Source organism: Epithele typhae (genome assembly GCF_022376455.1).
Source record: "Epithele typhae strain CBS 203.58 chromosome Unknown BXZ73scaffold_15, whole genome shotgun sequence".
Classification (NCBI taxonomy): Eukaryota; Fungi; Basidiomycota; class Agaricomycetes; order Polyporales; family Epitheliaceae; genus Epithele; species Epithele typhae.
In genome coordinates, this window is record NW_025954206.1 from 149,506 (window position 1) to 166,119 (window position 16,614).

Below are 16,614 nucleotides of genomic sequence, written 5' to 3' on the forward strand. Positions count from 1 at the left end.
GGGGCGTGGGGCGGACGAAGCGTCGAGGATCCCTCGAGCGCACGGACAGGCGAAGCTGTGGTGTGGAGGCTCCCCGGCGCGCGCGCACGCGCAGGGTTTGTGTGCGCGCACGAGGCCGCGATAGGAGATGCCGACGCTGCCCTGCGCGCGATGACGGCGACGAATTGTCGTGATGCTTCGCGGCAAGGGCTTGTGGACGCACGCGCAGCTCGACTTGGTCTAGTGCGAGCCAGCGGGTGCCTGCCGATGCGTGCGCCGTGTCGACCTTCGGAGAAGCTGATGGAGGTGCAATCAAGCGCGGTTTGCGAGTGCGTGGAGGTCCGGCTAGGCAAGTGAGGGAGGCCGACCTCCCTGATGGGCTGCTAGCCTGGACGGGCTGTCGCACGAGTGCGCGTGGGAGAGAACACTGGGGCGAGGACGTGTAGGAGGCGATTGAGGGTTCGGAAGCCCGCCCAGCTGAAAAGGTGCGTCTTGTGGAAAAGGGCTCGCACGAGCCATGTGCCTGTCGTGTGAATGAGGCGCGAGGCAATCGCGTACGGGGAGCTTTCGCCGAGCCCCCTGGTGTATTGCAGGTGCGTCACACCTTCGGCGAGTACAGTTCACATGTCGGGTTTGTTGCACCGTCTTCCACGTACTGGTGTTTTGGAGATGATATACGTGTGCGGGAAACTGCGGCGGCCTCTTTTGAGGGGGTGTCCATTCGGCACATGACAACGTATCAGAACTACAGTCATCGCGATCTGGTGGCATAAGTTTTCTGCTCATCAGATATGTACTTCTCTCCAGTTAACCATATATTCTTCGTTGCGTAACTCATTGCCGGCATCACCACCTATGGTAGTAGAAGATTCGGAACATACTGTGGATAGTCCGCGGGAGAACATACTTGTGTTACGGTGGTGTGTTCGAACAACTTCAACGTACGTTGAATATGTTGTGAATGAAGGCAGCTTGTTCGCCTTCAGATGGCCACTTGTTGAAACAAATCCAGAAAAGAAAGGACCGCGTCGTAAACTGGCCAGATGGTGGGAGAGAAAAGCTGAGGGTTTGCTGGACATCCCACAAACAGAGCGCGTGAAGTCCGACAGCGTCATGAGCACGTGGTGACTCATGGCCGGCACCTACGGGCCGCCCCGCCGTGCAGTCTGGCAAAACAAGTGACAGACGCTGTCCCCCGCCCTGCCAATGGATTCTGACCATGTACTTGCATGCATCACTCCTTGCGCTGGCAGGCCACTTCCCTGAAGTTTTTGGGCGGTCCAAGATCATGCGCCGCTGACGTTGATGCCGTTGGGTTTCCTTGGAGGCATATCCTGACCGCGGTTCTTGGTATCGCACGGTCGATTCAGGCTTTTGTTTTACGCTCTACCCTAAGTGACTTTTGAGTGCTGATCTCCGAATAGCAAACTTCCGACATCAAGTAGGACTCGTTAGGCGCCGGTCCGCGATTGATATCTTTGTACTCTTGTTGTACTCTGCTTTGACTCCGCTATGAAATGACTGTCCCGGAGAATGAGCTCCGCTGAAATATTGACACTCCGACCACCACACACGCGGCGGAAAGCCTGTTTTCGATCCCGTTGTGTAGGAGTCCTCTATCGAGCCGGAGTGCTATCGCAACGTCCCGCACGCCGGTTTCTCCACGTCTCGCAGCCAGCCCTCCTCTCCCGGTCCCCTATCTCCGTGGAAGCACCTCAGACGGCTTCGCCGGCCACCCGCTTTCCCTCACCCCTTCCCCCTCCCCCTCGCGCTCGCGCTCGTCCGACGCGAACGTCGACAGCGCCGTCCGCGACGCGCTCGCGAACCTCGGCCCGTCTCCCCGGAGGGAGCGCGTGCGCAGCTCGACCTCCGACGGCGGCGCGGTGCCGGAGACGAAGCGGTCGCTTGAGACGGAGCGCGAGGAGAAGTCCGAGTCGTGCTCGGGCGCGGCGGTCGCCCACGCGAGCGTCCACCGGGTCTCCTGTTGGTGGTGGAGGGAGCCGCGGGTGTTGAGGCAGAGGCGGGCGGCCTGCCATGTGTGGCTGCGTTAGGCGAGCGACAGGGAGGGGGGAGGGGGAAGACGCACGGAGACGGCGTAGATGACCATGAGCCAGCTGTGTGTGAAAGAGAGCGGGTTGAGATCGGCGACTGAGAGAAGTGTGAGAGGTGAGGGTGGGCGCACACTGTGCCCATGGGGATGATCGCGCGCCCTGCGAAGATGAGCTCGAAGACGAGGTTGAGCAGGTTTCCGACTTCGTGCTGTCGTCAGCGGAGAGCGAGGGGAAGGAATAAAGGCGCGCACTGAAGACGAGGAAGAAGTAAAACGCCGAATCGCGAAGGAAGAGGAAGACAACCGGGCTCGCGCGGCGCATCTCCCAGAACGCAATGGCGTTCGACGATGCCGACGTCTGAGGGGAGAGACTGTAGGCGAACTTGAAAAGAATCAGGATGAAGTATACGCCTATGAGGTGCATCCAGAGGGTCAGAAGGACAACCCAAAAAAGGAGCTAGGACCTGTCCGTCGCTCACAAGTCACGCTCATGGCAACAGCCCTGTCAAAACATGCGTCAATGAGCTCAGGTAAACCGTAGCAGGATGGATGCGCCTACCATACTGCGACAGAGAGGTTCGTATATTTGGGGGAAGTGAACAAGCACCCAGGAAGGGGGAAGTTTTCTGGACGTGGAGTCACCCGCAACGACGATACGACGAGAGCAGCAGTCACAATCCCGACCTTTGAAGATTTTCTCAGCTGGTGTTTATACCTCGGAGAACATCAACAGCACGTACACTAAGTTCAGCTACACGCATGCTTCAGAAACAAGATAGGGCACGTGTAAACGAGGGACGTACTGAGGAACAAGCATGTGATAATGACCATCACTGAATCCACGTCAGCCGACGAATGCGAGCGAAGGAAGGTAGCGTACTTGTTTTTCTCCCCTCGTAAGCTGCGTACAATCTCATGACAAACATGGCTTCTCCGAACACGGCGGAAAGAAACGTCCCATTGCTGTAGAAATGACCGAAAGTTAGCATCGATGACAATCGTGAAGCCCTCAAGACACACAATCCGTTGTACCATTTCCATCGTTCGCAACTGGGCTGGTGATCAACGTTCGTTCGAGTGTAGAAAATAGGCTAAGACGTACAACTATTGAACAATGGGTAAGCTCGGCTAAGTACTTGATGCAGCAAGAAGACGACTCACCTCAGTAGACAAAGTATGGCTTGTGTTCACTGAATTTCGGTTAACGATAAGTATATATCGCCTTCACGCAAGGCTGAGGGGTTAGCGTACCAGCCAGTGTGAATCTTGGGGGTCTCAGTTAGCGAGAACGAATAGTCACTTATACTGCTCGAGACCTACAACAGTGATAGCAGGGTATAATATCGTACACAGAAGTACATCAACTTGGGCAGGTTCCATTTTGCCCTGCCACAAACAAACTCAGGGTTTGGGGAGACGCTGGTAATCAGGTGCAAGACTCACTTCCAGATGAGTGAAACCTGGTATCTGCGTCAGTGCGAGGCTAGATGCACCAGAAGATGCGAACCGTACCTCCTCTGGCAGAGTGAGGACTATGTCATAACTCAACCACGCAGACGCGGCAGCTGCGCGAACATCAGAATGCATCTCCAGTGGGGCCTACGAGCGCACCTGTGCAAATGTTTGCGATGTATGTGTCATCTATGGCCTGGAGTAGTTGCTGGGGCTCTGCGGCCGCGGAAGCGGAGGGGTCCGCCATAAGGCGCAACGGAGGGCGTTTGGGGGCGAGGACGATTCAACGTTCAACGGGCGAGCATCGACGCGTAATATGCCCACGGTTCCTCCGCGCACGAGCCATCCAGTAGGCTCCCAAGGCGGCCGCGACGAAGAGATCTCGAACAGACCTGTGGAATAGTAGCGTGGCGGGCTTTCAAGGCGTGGAATGCGACCGAGTGGGCGAGAAGCACGGTCGTGGGCGTGGGCATCGAATAGGAAGCGGAGTTGTGAAACCGCATCACACGGGTGCGGCACCAGTTCTCTCTGCCATTGAAAATTCGCTTCGGGATGGGAGGTGCTGCGGGACGAAGGTTTCCCAGACAAACCACTGTACAGAGGTGGGAGTGGGGGCCTTGGGGAAAGGCGGGCCAGTGCCACGAGGGTCGTATCGGAAGAGTGCAGGGGCTTTTAGAGTGATTACCAAGACAAGCCTTGAGCTTATGCACTGGAGTCCACGAAGATGGCTCGATCCGCGTCGGTTCGCCGATCACCTAGAACGGTGACTCATTAGTCTTCCTGTTGTATTGGACGACAAACGTTGGTCCAAGTGACAGCACTTACCCACTGTGTCCCACATCGCTGTTTTACCGAGCATGCTTCTTCGACACGACTTGCGAGATCCTCGAACGTGGTGTCCACGAGGGCGGAAGAAGAAACCGTGGGTGTCGCTTGCGGGAGAGAAGCAGTGAGACCCCAGGAGCCTTCCGGGGTCCCGCCGCAACTGAGTCTTGGTCCACGGTGACGGCGTCGGATGCCGCGGCCTACCCCCAAAGAAGTCTTCGATGCCGGAGTCATGTCGCCGCTCCGGATCTAGGAGACTAGGAAGCGAGTTTCGAATCGTGCAAGACGATGGGAAGGTCATGAGATGCCTAACTAAAACGATTCAGGACATCACGGCGGAGCTCTTTTAAAGAGAGGTTGTCATCTTTCGAGTACCCTGTGTGCAGCAGGCAAGGTAATGAGTACCCTCGGGGATTCCATTGAAGTTTTGAGGTTGGCTCTCGGAGGATGTCGTCTTCGTACTGAGCAAATGCGATCGAGCTCAAGTCTATCTAATCTCTGGCGCCTGTCTTATCTTGGTTGGGAAGCAGAATGAAGCCCAACCCGAATTTCATCTACCAGTTTGCCCTCCCTCTTCGCCCAACGCGCTCCCACAGCCGCCCCGCGCATCGTTGCAAGCATGGCGACACCCACGAAGTTGCCTCCAGGCACAGCAGCGATCAAGCCAGAGTAGGACAACCACGTTTGCCTTCGCCTTCCACCGTTGAATACTCCCGCAGGTACTTGCTCTCCGTCCAGCCCCGCGATGCCCCCGACGACGACGCAGCCGAAGGCGGCACGAGCCACGTCGCCGCGCACGGACGGCCGGACGGCGCGATCGATGCGGGCGACGACGGCGGCGGGAAGCGGTTGTCGGGCGCGCAGCGCAAGAAGCTGGCCAAGGAGGAGCGCAAGAACAAGCGGGGCGCGAACAAAGGGCGGCGGTTCCAGAAGGTGCGCGACGACGTCGAGCTCTGCTTCCGCGTTGCGAGCGGCCAGCAGTGCGACTTTGGTGCAGAGTGAGTCTCCGAGTTCTCGATCTCGCGCCCGCGGCGGGCCTTTTGAGCAACCGCCAATTTGTATTTCTGGCGGAACGGCCGCGGCTCCTGCGATGGTCCCTCCCCGCCGAGCCGGTCCCTCGGCTCATCTCTCCGACGTGCCTTGCGATGCCACAACTGGGCGTGGCGACGAGGGGCATGTGGCTGGGAAGGTCCCTCGAGGGGCAACTACCTACCGGTGGTGACGACCACCGCATATATGCGCTCATATTTCCTCTATGCCTTCTCTTATACCTCAGAGGCTCTTTCTGATCCCTGCGCAGATGTCGCTTCACGCACGACGTGTCAGCGTACCTCGCCGTCAAGCCCAGAGACATACATTTCCCCTCTTCAAGCGACCTCTCAAATGAACCACCATTCGTGCGCCTCCCAGATGTTGACATGGTTGAGAACGGGACCGCAACGTCTTCGCTTGATACGACGACGACCTGCCCCGTCTTTCAACGCACAGGCGAGTGTAAACACGGCCTCAAGTGCCGTTTCCTCGGAAATCATGTCCGGAAGCTGGAGAACGGCGAGCTGGAGTTGAGGGTAGACGAAGAGAAGAGAGCGCATGTCGCTGCTGCCGAACCGGAACAGAACTTCATCGACAGCGAGACGTTGCGCAAAATCAGGACAAAAAAGGTGAGTCTTGTGTCCCCCAGATCTCAGCGGGCCGCTATATGCACCTTCACAGTACCCCCATCCCATCTCCGACGCATATCTGGAGGAACTGAAGAATGCTGCGAACGAAGGAGAGAAGGGGAATGGAGAAACACCCGCGACAGAATCACAAGATTCGTCATCGACCCTCGTAGAAGCTACAGTTACAGAACCTCCCGCCGACGGAGTAACAGCCGTCGACCATTCGCAAGATGATACGCCAGACGTTCCCGTGCGTTTCATGGAGAAGAAGCGGTTACACTGGAAGGAGAAAACCTGTGAGTAGCTATCTGCGTCATTTTCCAATTGCTCATCCAGGCTGCAGACTTGGCCCCCCTTACCACTGTTGGAAACTTGGTACGTTATCCACTCTGATCACCGTCTGGTGGCCATGGACCAACGCCCTTCTAGCCATTCCGACGTCTATGCGTTGACTATGGTGCCGACATAACCTGTGGCGAGAGTGCGTCATTCATCTGTTCCCGATCGACGCTCTCTAATTGGTGCATATAGTGGGCCTGGCGATGTCTTTCCTGCAGGCTTCAAAAGAAGAGTGGTCGCTTGTCCGTCGGCACCCTTCAGAATCAATGTTCGGCATGCAAATCGCAGGGAGCAAGCCTCAGCTGCTGGTTCCCGCCGCGGAGATCATCGGACGGGAATGCACGGGCAGTCTAGACTTCGTCGACGTCAACTGCGGGTGTCCGATAGACCTCGTGTACAAAACCGGAAGCGGATCTGCGCGTGAGTCGTTCTGCTCTTCGGAAACGGAATCAACGGGTTGACTGGATGAGGCCGTTGTTCAGTTCTCGACGCCGCCGGACGGCTGGGTAAGATCCTCGTCGGGATGAACAAGGCACTGGGCGAGATCCCGGTGACGGTGAAGCTCCGGACGGGCGTGAAAGACGGTCGGAATACCGCCCACAAGCTGATGCCCCGTCTCAGCGGGGAGTGGGGAGCGGGTGCCATCACGGTGCGTCTCCTTTCTCGCACCGAATATGCGGTCGTACTCACGCGTGTTTCATAGCTGCACGGCCGGACACGGCAGCAACGGTACACTAAGCTCGCGGACTGGGATTATGTGAAGCAGTGTGTCGAAGCCGTCCGTGCGCGAGAGGCAGACGAAGACCGTAAATGTCTTCCCATCTGTGACGAGCATGTACCGACCTCCCCTCCCGTCGCAGTGCCGCCGGTCCCCATCTTCGGCGGCGGCGACTGCTTCTCAGCGGAAGACTACTGGCACAAGATGGACAACTACGGCGTGGACGGGATCATGATCGGCCGCGGCGCGCTCATCAAGCCCTGGGTTTTCACCGAAATCAAGGAGCGGCGGGAGTGGGACATCAGTGCCCGGGAGCGGCTCGAGCTCGTGCGCAAGTACGCCGAGTATGGGCTCAAGTGCGTCTTCTTGCGTTCCCGTCCTTTCTTTGGCTCTGACACGGGCTCTGCAGCCACTTCGGGTCCGACACGGCCGGGGTGAACACCACACGGCGGTACCTCTGCGAGGCGCTGTCGTTCCAGTACCGCTACGTCCCCATCGGTCTCTTGGAGCGAATGCCCCCCCGCATCAACGAGCGCGCTCCCGCGTTCCGTGGCCGTGACGAGCTCGGTGCGACTCGTCTCCACGTTGTGCGGCGGATGCTGTGGCTAACGGCACCATTTTTCTTGTCTGGGCTGGAACGCCGACAGAAACACTGCTCGCGAGCGGCGATAGTCGAGACTGGGTGCGGATATCCGAGATGTTCCTCGGGCCCGCGCCCGAGTCGTGGGCGTTCACGCCGAAGCACAAAAGCAACTCGTTCGGGGAGGAGAGCCAGGGATAGGGTCAGACCACTCCCCTCGGATGACTTTTCCTTCCTTCCCTCCTCCTTCATCAACATCTCTCGTCTCCGTCCAAGGACAGGTTCCCGCCTCCACTCTTGTGTACATGTGACGGACGGACGTTCACGTTGTATCCATCTCCAAAACCAACCCATGTAGTATTACAACAAGTTCGCGCTGTGCTATAGATACAATTCGTCGATTTGCTACACCGATCCACCGCATGCTTTCCCGCGCCAACACCGACCATGGTTTGATCTCGCCCTCAGGGCTCAATCCTCGATCTCCATCACCTCGGAGCCCGGCGGGCCCTCCGCGTCCGACGACAGCGCGCGGTCCGAGCCCGCCCTGGAAGGCCGCACCGACGCGGGCACGACGAACGGCGACGCGGGCGGTGAGTTCGGGTCCACGACGCGGGCGGCGACGTCCGGCGGGAGCTGGCGGAAGAACGTCATGTTGTTGTGCTTCACGTTGTCCTGTCCAACCGCCCGTCCGTCCGTCCGTGCGGCGCGTCAGCGTGCGGCGGCGCAGGAGTGGGAGCGGGAGCGGGAGGAAGGGGAGAAGGGGAAGGAGCACGCACCTTCATGTGCTGAGCCCAGTCGGTGCGTGCGTCCTCCTCTGCGGCGGGCAGCGCGCGGCTGTAGAGCAGGAAGTACGGGCCCGCGCTGAGGTGCAGGCCGGTGGGGTCGGTGAGCACGGTCTCTTCCGGAACCTACGCGACGAGGCGGGCGGTGGGTCAGAGGGCGGGAGGTGGATGGGTGGAGAGAGGGTGGTACGCGCCTGGGTGACGGTGTAGTCGACGGTCTTCCACCATACTCCTTTTGCTTGACGTACGAGTAGAGGTGACTCCGGCCGTACAGCCGTCGTGCACGAGGACAACGCGGAGGTCGTACTGCAGCAACATTAGAGTGTGTGTACCAGAGTAAAAGCAAATGCGTACGCGGTGTGTTGGAGCTCAGGACAGTCGAGCTGGCTCAGAGCCTCTTTCCGGGCGCGGTCGATGTTGATATCAAGCTCTGCGCCGAACGGATGAGCAGAGAAGGAAGGAAGAGGGCGAGGCACACACCTTTGGCCTCGGCTTTGACCTGCTCGATAATCTGGTTCAGCTTCCCGACGTTGGTCTTGATTCCTCCGTCCGCTGCGCATCGTCGGTGCTCTCTGCGACGTTCTGGTAGTAGTACAGCGCCGACTCCAGATCCGCGAGCGTGTCTTTGTCCTAAGCACGGCGGGCATCAGAACGAATCACCCCGAGAATCGGGCCACCACTCACGTTGAACCGCAACAGATTCTTCTTCCGTTCCTCCAACGCCTTCACCTCTTCCAGCAGCCTTTTCTGCTCCTCGCGCTTCTCGTTCGCGAGCGCGTACGACTCGCGCATGAACTGGTCCAGGTACACGCTCTTCGGGTACCGGAACGGCTCGCGCTCCGTCCGGCGGCCGATCGCGGCGTCGTACGTGGGCGGTGCAGCGTCCCGGTGCAGCTGGAAGGCGAGCACGTCCGCGGGCGCGTAGATGACCTGGCGCGGGCGCGAGGAGCCGGGCGGTGCGAGTTCGGTGGCGAGTGAGGAGACGAGGTCGTTCGTGTGGGGCGTGCCGCCGACCATCACGCGCACGCAAGAGAGGTTGTCCGTGTTCGGGTCGTCCTCAGGCGCGTCGTGGTAGCCGTGCTGCAGGGAGACCAGCCTGTAGAGGTGTGATTAGGGCACCGGCAAAGTTCTGGGAGATCCGTGCGTACCTTCGATGCTGGCGAGTGGGGTTGTGCGCGTTGTTGTACTGCAGCACCTGTTCCACAGCATACATGACCTTCCCGTATAACCCTGGACGTGGACATGAGGACACGATGTATACCGTCGGTGGTGAAACTTACGTCCAGAGACGTCCACAGGTCGTTCCGCGGGCGTGCTCCACGGTTCCGTGGTGAAGGCGTTCAAGGCGTCGTCCACATTCAGGTCTTTCAGACGAGCGAGGTCCATGTTGCAGAAGATCTCGAACAGCGTGTACACTTGGGCGGCTGGTCCCGTCGGAGGGCCATCTCTTCGGGATCTTGTCTAGGTGCCCATTGCGCGATGCTTTTCGGAGCTGGGGAACATGATACAGTCCGTGGATCAACAAGGCAGCATATGCTACGGCCGATAGTGTCGGCCGCAAGGCAACCGGTCTAGTCATTAGCAGGGAAATAAGCACGGGTTTTGTGAAGTCGGCGTTCAGAACTCACGTATCGCCCTCGCGCACGCGCTCCTCAAGCGGCGGCTCGAAATAGGTGTCCTCGCTGATATTGTATGACAGGCTCGCCTCGATCGCGCGGCTCATCGCTTGGTCGTCTTGCGACATCCCTCCCTGCGGCTGCCCGACCGCGACCTGCACCCAGATCAGTCGTACACCCCAGTCGCGCGAGGGAAACCAACACAAAGGGACTGTGCGCACATTGGAAGGGACCACAGCCCAGTTGGGATCCGGGGCCCTATTGCTCGGCCCGAACGTCGTCCCCGTCGTCGACCACTCCATCGAGGGCTGGATGCCTTTGCTGTCCTCCAACGACGCAGCGAGCGCGCGCGTCAGATCGTCGTCGTCGCGCGAGAGGTCGATGATCTTCTCCGGCCTCGACGCTGCGTGCGCGCCATCAGTCTCCCGCCGTACATCCCGAGCCGACTCCCTCGCCGTCTTCCCCCACACCACAACCCGCGTCCTCTCGCGCCAAACGCAAAGACCGCTCGCATACACGAAACGAAGACTCACGCGGCGGCGTCCGCGGGCCCACCTCCGGCCCATCCAGCGGCTCGAGCCCAGGCAGATCCGCAAACGCGTCCGCCATGTTGTCCGCGTCCGCGCCAGTGTCGCCCTCGAGCAGCGCGGACGCGGCCTTCTCGAGGTTGCCCCCGTGTTTGCGGAGGAGCGCGAGGGCCTGCGCTGGGTCGAGCGTGCCGCCCATCATCGCGTTCAAGGTCTCGATCTCGTCGGCCTCCTGTTGCGTCGCGGGCATCAGCCGGCGGTCGGTCGCGTGGAGGGTGAGGTTCGTCATGTTGGCAGAGGTGGGAGAGCGGGAATGGGAGATTGGGGGTCGATGTATGTGGTCTGAGTGTGGCGCAGCGTGAGCCTCGCATGGGATGGATGAAGCGGCACACAGGGCGTACGAGTGGAACCACCACTTCAAGTGCGCGACTGTACGCACGATCTTGTAGCACGTAGGCTGTGTGTCGAAGAGATAGGACCAGCAATGGAGTTTAACCGTGCAGCAGGAGACGGAAGGGAACAGGTTACAGGACTGCCTGCGGCGCGCTCGTCCGCGACTTTTAAATCACGTGAACCACAGACTTGCACCCTCAAGACAATTTCGTAGACCTCGACAGGCAGGGGCGTTTTCCTCCTTATATATTCCCCCAGTGTGTATGCAACATTATAGGCACCACCAGCCTCGTAAGCCAATAATTAGAACTCGTATGGTACGTCTACAGATAAAAAATTGCCCTCAGACGAACGTCGCACCGACGTCAGTCTCGCATCCAGCGGGGCGCAAGGAAGACTGGGGGTGGAGATAGGTCGTGTGGGCGTCGAGCGTCGTGCCCAACCAAGCAAAGCTGGGCTTATCGTCGTCGTCACCGTCGTAAAAACCGGGGGGCGGGTACCGGACGGGTACAGACAGAATCGTCCTAAGGCATCTCGTCCATGTTGACGATCTCCACCGCGCGGCTGATGATCTCCTCGACCGGCCGGCGCTCGCCCGTAGCCTGCTTAAGGTCGAGGATGTCACCGATCTCGTCGCACGCACGGAGGAGCGTGTCGACGTCCTCCTTCGTGTGCGCAGCCGAGAGGCAGAACCGGATGCGGGAGGTGATGAGGGGCGTCGCCGGGTAAGCGACGACGACGACAACGATGGGCACTTGTCGGGTGCGCATCATGCGGCTGAAGACCGCCATCTTGCCCGGATGGAACAGGAGGAGAGGAACGACTGGCGAGTCGTCGTGGCCGTAGGTGATGAAGCCGAGAAGTCGGAGGGCACGGTTGAGGTACCGTGCGTTGAACGCGAGCCGGCGGAGACGCATGACACCGTCGCTGCCGTCGATCATGGACGGTACGAGCGGCATCCACGCGGGAAGGGCGCTAGCGGGTGCGGTGCCGGGGATGATGTCGCATTCAGAGAGGGCGGGGGTAGAATCGCGCGTGCGGAGGACGGAGAGAGAGGGGAAGACGGCTTCTCAGCGGGCATGGTGATACCCATGATACTGGCCATGGACGCGATGATCTGCGTGAGCACCGGGGGCGTCATGGCTTCACAGTACGTCCCAGTGTGGCCTTGCAGACGGAGGCGGTCGATGACGTCCTTGCGACCCGCAATGTACCCGCCGGCCGCACCGAAGGACTTGGTGAAGGTGCCCATCAGAATGTCTACGTCCTTGGGGTTGATGCCGAAATAGTCCGTCATGCCCCGGCCGCGCGGGCCCATGGCGCCAACCGAATGTGCCTCGTCGATGAAAAGGTAGAACTGAAAAGGCCACAATTAGCAGGTGACCTGCCATAACAGGCGTCGGGCGTACCTTGTACTTCTTCTTGAGCTCGAGGATGGCCGGCAGGTTCGCAAGTGTGCCCTCCATCGAGTACAGACCCTCAACGATGAGCAAGATCTTCTTCCACGGCCGGTGCGTCTTGGGCTGGCCCTGGCTGATGACCTCCCGGAGCAGGCTCTCGAGCGCCTTCATGTTGTTGTGCTTGAACGTCCGTACGCTCGCCCCGCTCAGCCGCACACCGTACCGGATCGACGCGTGGTTCAACTCGTCCGAGATGACGAGGCTGCCCTTGCCCACGATACCGGGGATGATCGTCGAGTTGGTCGCGAAGCCCATCGAGCTGACGAGCGCGTCATCCGTACCGAGGAAGCGCGCGATCAGCGCCTCCGCTGGATGTGCAGGTCGAGGGAGCCAGCCTCAAGCCGCGAACCGCCCGCGGTAACACCGTACCGTTCGATGCTCGCCTCAACCGCGTCCGCGCACCCACCCCGGCCCTGCGCGAACCCGAGGTAGTTGTAGGACGAGATGTTGAGCCCCCGGGTCTTGGTGCCGGTCGGGATCATCGTCTTGTTGTAGTTGGGCGAGTAGCGGTCGAGGAGCATGATGGTGCGTCCGGGGACGCCCGTGGTGGGATGCGAGAAGCAGTCGTCGATGCGGAGCTTCAGACGACGCGTGTAGAACGAGTCGAAGTCCGAGTTCAACGCGGCATACCCCTGGTGACAACCCGTTAGTCATCGTGTGATACAGGCTGGCCCGGAGCGCGCTTGTGGGTGCTGCGAGCCAGGTACGGGGCGAGGACGGGTAGGCTGACTGACAGCACGGCCGTCACCGAACCGCGCCCACTGCCCAGTGCTCGCATTGACCTGCGGCACAGCGCATAGAGCCACCACAAGTGCGCCCATGCGTGTGCTCAGAGAGCATACAGCGAAGAAGTACTCACATCGTAGGGCAGTAAATGCCTGTAGCTCGCAGCACGGAACCGCTTGCCCAGGAAGTCCCGGACGTGGCCGAGACAGATGACGATGATGTAGCTGATGTAGGTGGTGAGGAGGATGTAGTACGGCGGGTCCTGCTCCGGGATGCTCTTGTACTCCGTCCCCGCCCGGTGCTGCGACGTGTACCGGTACTGCTCGTTCCCGCAGTGACCGAACTCGGAGTGTACGGTGGTGAAGACCTGCTCCGACGTTGGGGGCGTGAGGGGGTATGACAGCGCGTCGCCAAAGAGCTCATTGCTGTCGTTGAGCACCGTGTCCTCGGACGAAGTCGTGATGGAAGAGGACATGGAGAGCGCGGGGGTGGACATGGGGGTGTTGCCGTGCGCACGCGCGCGTGCGTCAGCCTGGGAGACGGCGGAGAGGTACGACGCGGCGGTGGACGGCGTGGAGGCTTGCTTCTTCTTTTTGAAAATGGAGGAGGTGGGCGAGGCCGAGGAGAACGCGATGGGGGACTGGCGAGAGGGCATGTCCAGGACGAGGAGGACGCGCTCGACGCTGGGGACGGCGCCGAGGGCTGTTAGCAGAATAGGGGCGACAATGGGGCGGGGGTTGGGAAGTCGTCACTCGGTAAATGCACCCGGCGCAGCTAAATATTGGGGCGCGTAAGTTGCTGGGGATCCTGCGCGTCTAAATATTGAGCGCTTGCGGGTGTTATTCATCGCTGCGACGATGGCAGCGGATCAAAACCGCCAGTAACGGCGCTCACTTCCGGGCCGCGGTCAGTCGAAGGACTGAATTTACCGAAGTCATGGTGTGATGGAAGCGCTGCCGTCGGTAGCAATGTCGTCAAGAACCTACGCATGCTGCTCGTCGGAGTCTCTGAAAACTGATTGAAATTCCTACACAGCCGGGAAGGGTCGAAGACGTCTTGCACGACAGCGAAATCAGGAGGCTGTCTTCGCTAAGGCCTTGCGGTTTTTGCTACATCAGTTGGGCTTGAAGCGATGTTCGCATTTACCTCCCGAGTCCGCATACCTACCACATCGGCGCTGTGCATGCACACGTTGTCGGCGCTGCGATCGCGACACCCGGGCTGCGCCAACACCGGCCGCTGCTGGTCCCGTCCCCAGCCGCTGCACGCATACGGACGATCCCGGGCCTTGTCTATTCCGAAAAAACAACGGTGGACGTTCTTTCCGTCCCCAACACTTTGAGCTCAGTTCAACATCGTGACGTCCGGTGTTGAGCGGTGATCCAGCCCTTTGTGCCTGCAGAACAGCAACGCAACGTCGCAGCGAGGTCACATGGGAATTTTACAAGTCTAGTTGATTACGCTGGTATCCATTTGTAAAGAAACGTACAATAACATCTTTCCTTCCATATCCCTCATGACGAGCTCGTATCAATGTTCATGTGTGAGAGACAGCTGCAAAACACCGCGCATCTACAGACGGTCGCCGCGGCCAATGACTTTGACCTAAGGAAGAACCGCGCATCAGCACCGGCATATGCAAACACGCACAGCGAGCGAGAGGACGTACCGTGAAACCGATCTTCTTGAGCTTGGCCTCGTCAAGGATCATGCGGCCGTCAAAGACGAACGCGGGCTTCGACATCTGCGCGTAGACGGCCTCCCAGTCGATCTCCTTGAACTCCTTCCACTCCGTCGCGATCACGATCGCCTCCTTCTGCTTGCACGCGTCGAGCGCGGAGTGCACGATGGTGACCTGCTTCTTGATCTGCTCGAGGGGCATCGAGGGGAGCGCCTCGGCGAGGTCCATCCACATCTGATCCTCCTCGACCTTCGGGTCGTACACGGTGACGTACGCGCGCTCGAGGAGGAAGTCGCGGATCAGCGTGATCGACGCCGACTCGCGGGTGTCGCCCGTGTCGGCCTTGAACGCGAAGCCGAGGACGGCGATGTGCTTGCCGGTGATCGTGTTGAAGAGCGTGTCGACGACGGTCTTCGAGAATCGCTTCTTCTGGTACTCGTTCATCTCGACGACCTGCCGCCAGTACTCGGCCACCTGCGGGAGGTGGAGGGACTCGGAGAGGTAGACGAGGTTGAGGATGTCCTTCTGGAAGCAGGAGCCGCCGAAGCCGACGGACGCGCGGAGGAACTTGGGGCCGATGCGCGAGTCAAAGCCGACGGCGTGCGCGACCTCGTCGATGTTCGCGCCGGTGGCCTCGCAGATCGCGGAGAGCGCGTTGACGGAGGAGATGCGCTGCGCGAGCATCGCGTTCGCGGCGAGCTTTGAGAGCTCGGATGACCAGAGGCCGACGGTGAGGATGCGCTCACGCCTGTGGTCGGATATCAGTAACGGCAAATGACCGAGGAGCCGGGCAGCCACAGAGAGGCTTCACACAGGGTGCGAGCGAACGAGCCAGGGGTAGGAGGTGGATGTATGCGCAAATCGCGAGAGATCGGGGAGGAAGAGGACTCACGGGACCCAGTTGGCATACACCGACGCCAGTGCTGCACACGCATCCTTGCCCTCCTGCGACTGAAGCGAGCCGATGAGGACACGGTCGGGGCTGAAGAGATCCGCGATGGCGGTGCCCTCCGCGAGGAACTCGGGGTTGGAGAGGATGTCAAAGCGAACGCCGTCCTTCGAGTTGGCCTCGAGAATGGTACGCATGGACTCGGCCGTCCTGCAGGGCACGGTCGACTTTTCAACGACGATTTTGGGCGAGGTCGCGACGGCGGCAATGCGGCGGGTCGCAGACTCGACATAGCTATTGGGCGCATCATGGAAGGTGGGACAAAAGAGGGTTCGTCAGTTCCGCTTTCGATCTGGACCATAAGGAGACGCACTTGAGATCAGCGGCAAATCCAGCCCCGACACCAGACTTCTTGGTGGGAGTGTTGACAGAGACGAAGATCAGGTCGGCCTCGCGGATGCCCTTGTCGACGTCGGTGGAGAAGAAGAGGTTGCGGCCGCGAGCTTGGCGGACGACGTCCTCAAGGCCAGGCTCGTAGATGGGGAGGTTGAAGTCGGGTGAGTTCCACGCGTCGACACGCGCCTGATTGAGGTCGACGATGGTGACCTGAATGTGGGGGCACTTGAGCGCGATGACCGCGCAAGTCGGGCCTCCGACGTAGCCCGCGCCGACTGCGAATACGCGAAAGGGGGCTGGGGTGAGCCGCGCAGGCAATGTGGGCTGATGGGGGACAATACGCACTGCAGCAAATCTTCTTGACCTGGACGGGGGCCATTGCGAGTCGTGAAGGGGAGGTGAGGAGGCCGAGGAGGGTTGGAGTGATAAGACGGCGATGAAGTGCTTATATGCGATGCAAGCGAGATGGGACTTGCGCGCGCCAAGACTCTGGGCTGGCCGCATCTGTGGCTCATTTTGATCGTTCCCGCTCATGGA

The 16,614-nt window shown here is 59.9% G+C and overlaps 5 protein-coding genes across 5 annotated transcripts; 1 reads left to right on the plus strand and 4 right to left on the minus strand.

Annotated features, from left to right (window-relative positions):
- Positions 1-1,675: 1,675 nt before the first annotated feature.
- BXZ73DRAFT_100016 (uncharacterized protein) lies at positions 1,676-3,728 on the minus strand (the record flags this gene model as incomplete). The annotated part of the gene is made up of 16 exons (XM_048014442.1): positions 1,676-2,008; positions 2,066-2,093; positions 2,162-2,231; positions 2,282-2,440; positions 2,509-2,531; positions 2,589-2,713; positions 2,770-2,780; positions 2,833-2,862; positions 2,910-2,992; positions 3,050-3,120; positions 3,191-3,219; positions 3,281-3,294; positions 3,350-3,415; positions 3,473-3,489; positions 3,542-3,594; positions 3,641-3,728. 16 exons carry the CDS (start codon positions 3,726-3,728, stop codon positions 1,676-1,678), a joined length of 1,200 nt encoding a protein of 399 aa, XP_047879245.1.
- Positions 3,729-4,925: 1,197 nt separating this feature from the next.
- Positions 4,926-7,805, plus strand: BXZ73DRAFT_44645 (zinc finger dihydrouridine synthase; the record flags this gene model as incomplete). Its single annotated transcript, XM_048019373.1, has 12 exons — positions 4,926-4,975; positions 5,026-5,304; positions 5,607-5,967; positions 6,020-6,263; positions 6,311-6,342; positions 6,397-6,448; positions 6,499-6,726; positions 6,789-6,955; positions 7,010-7,112; positions 7,167-7,380; positions 7,434-7,591; positions 7,672-7,805. 12 exons carry the CDS (start codon positions 4,926-4,928, stop codon positions 7,803-7,805), a joined length of 2,022 nt encoding a protein of 673 aa, XP_047879246.1.
- Positions 7,806-8,075: 270 nt separating this feature from the next.
- BXZ73DRAFT_100018 (uncharacterized protein) lies at positions 8,076-10,821 on the minus strand (the record flags this gene model as incomplete). Its single annotated transcript, XM_048014443.1, has 13 exons — positions 8,076-8,279; positions 8,384-8,515; positions 8,638-8,695; positions 8,744-8,819; positions 8,870-8,888; positions 8,969-9,019; positions 9,074-9,485; positions 9,538-9,619; positions 9,670-9,836; positions 9,898-9,960; positions 10,018-10,160; positions 10,227-10,408; positions 10,539-10,821. The coding sequence occupies 13 exons, from the start codon at positions 10,819-10,821 to the stop codon at positions 8,076-8,078; spliced, it is 1,872 nt and encodes a 623-aa protein (XP_047879247.1).
- A 628-nt stretch (positions 10,822-11,449) lies between these two features.
- Positions 11,450-13,766, minus strand: BXZ73DRAFT_89237 (serine palmitoyltransferase 2; the record flags this gene model as incomplete). Its single annotated transcript, XM_048025207.1, has 5 exons — positions 11,450-11,900; positions 11,972-12,282; positions 12,335-12,693; positions 12,735-13,017; positions 13,245-13,766. 5 exons carry the CDS (start codon positions 13,764-13,766, stop codon positions 11,450-11,452), a joined length of 1,926 nt encoding a protein of 641 aa, XP_047879248.1.
- Positions 13,767-14,683: 917 nt separating this feature from the next.
- BXZ73DRAFT_44672 (UDP-glucose dehydrogenase) lies at positions 14,684-16,456 on the minus strand (the record flags this gene model as incomplete). Its single annotated transcript, XM_048019376.1, has 5 exons — positions 14,684-14,716; positions 14,781-15,540; positions 15,685-15,975; positions 16,055-16,352; positions 16,423-16,456. 5 exons carry the CDS (start codon positions 16,454-16,456, stop codon positions 14,684-14,686), a joined length of 1,416 nt encoding a protein of 471 aa, XP_047879249.1.
- Between the last annotated feature and the right edge of the window lie 158 nt (positions 16,457-16,614).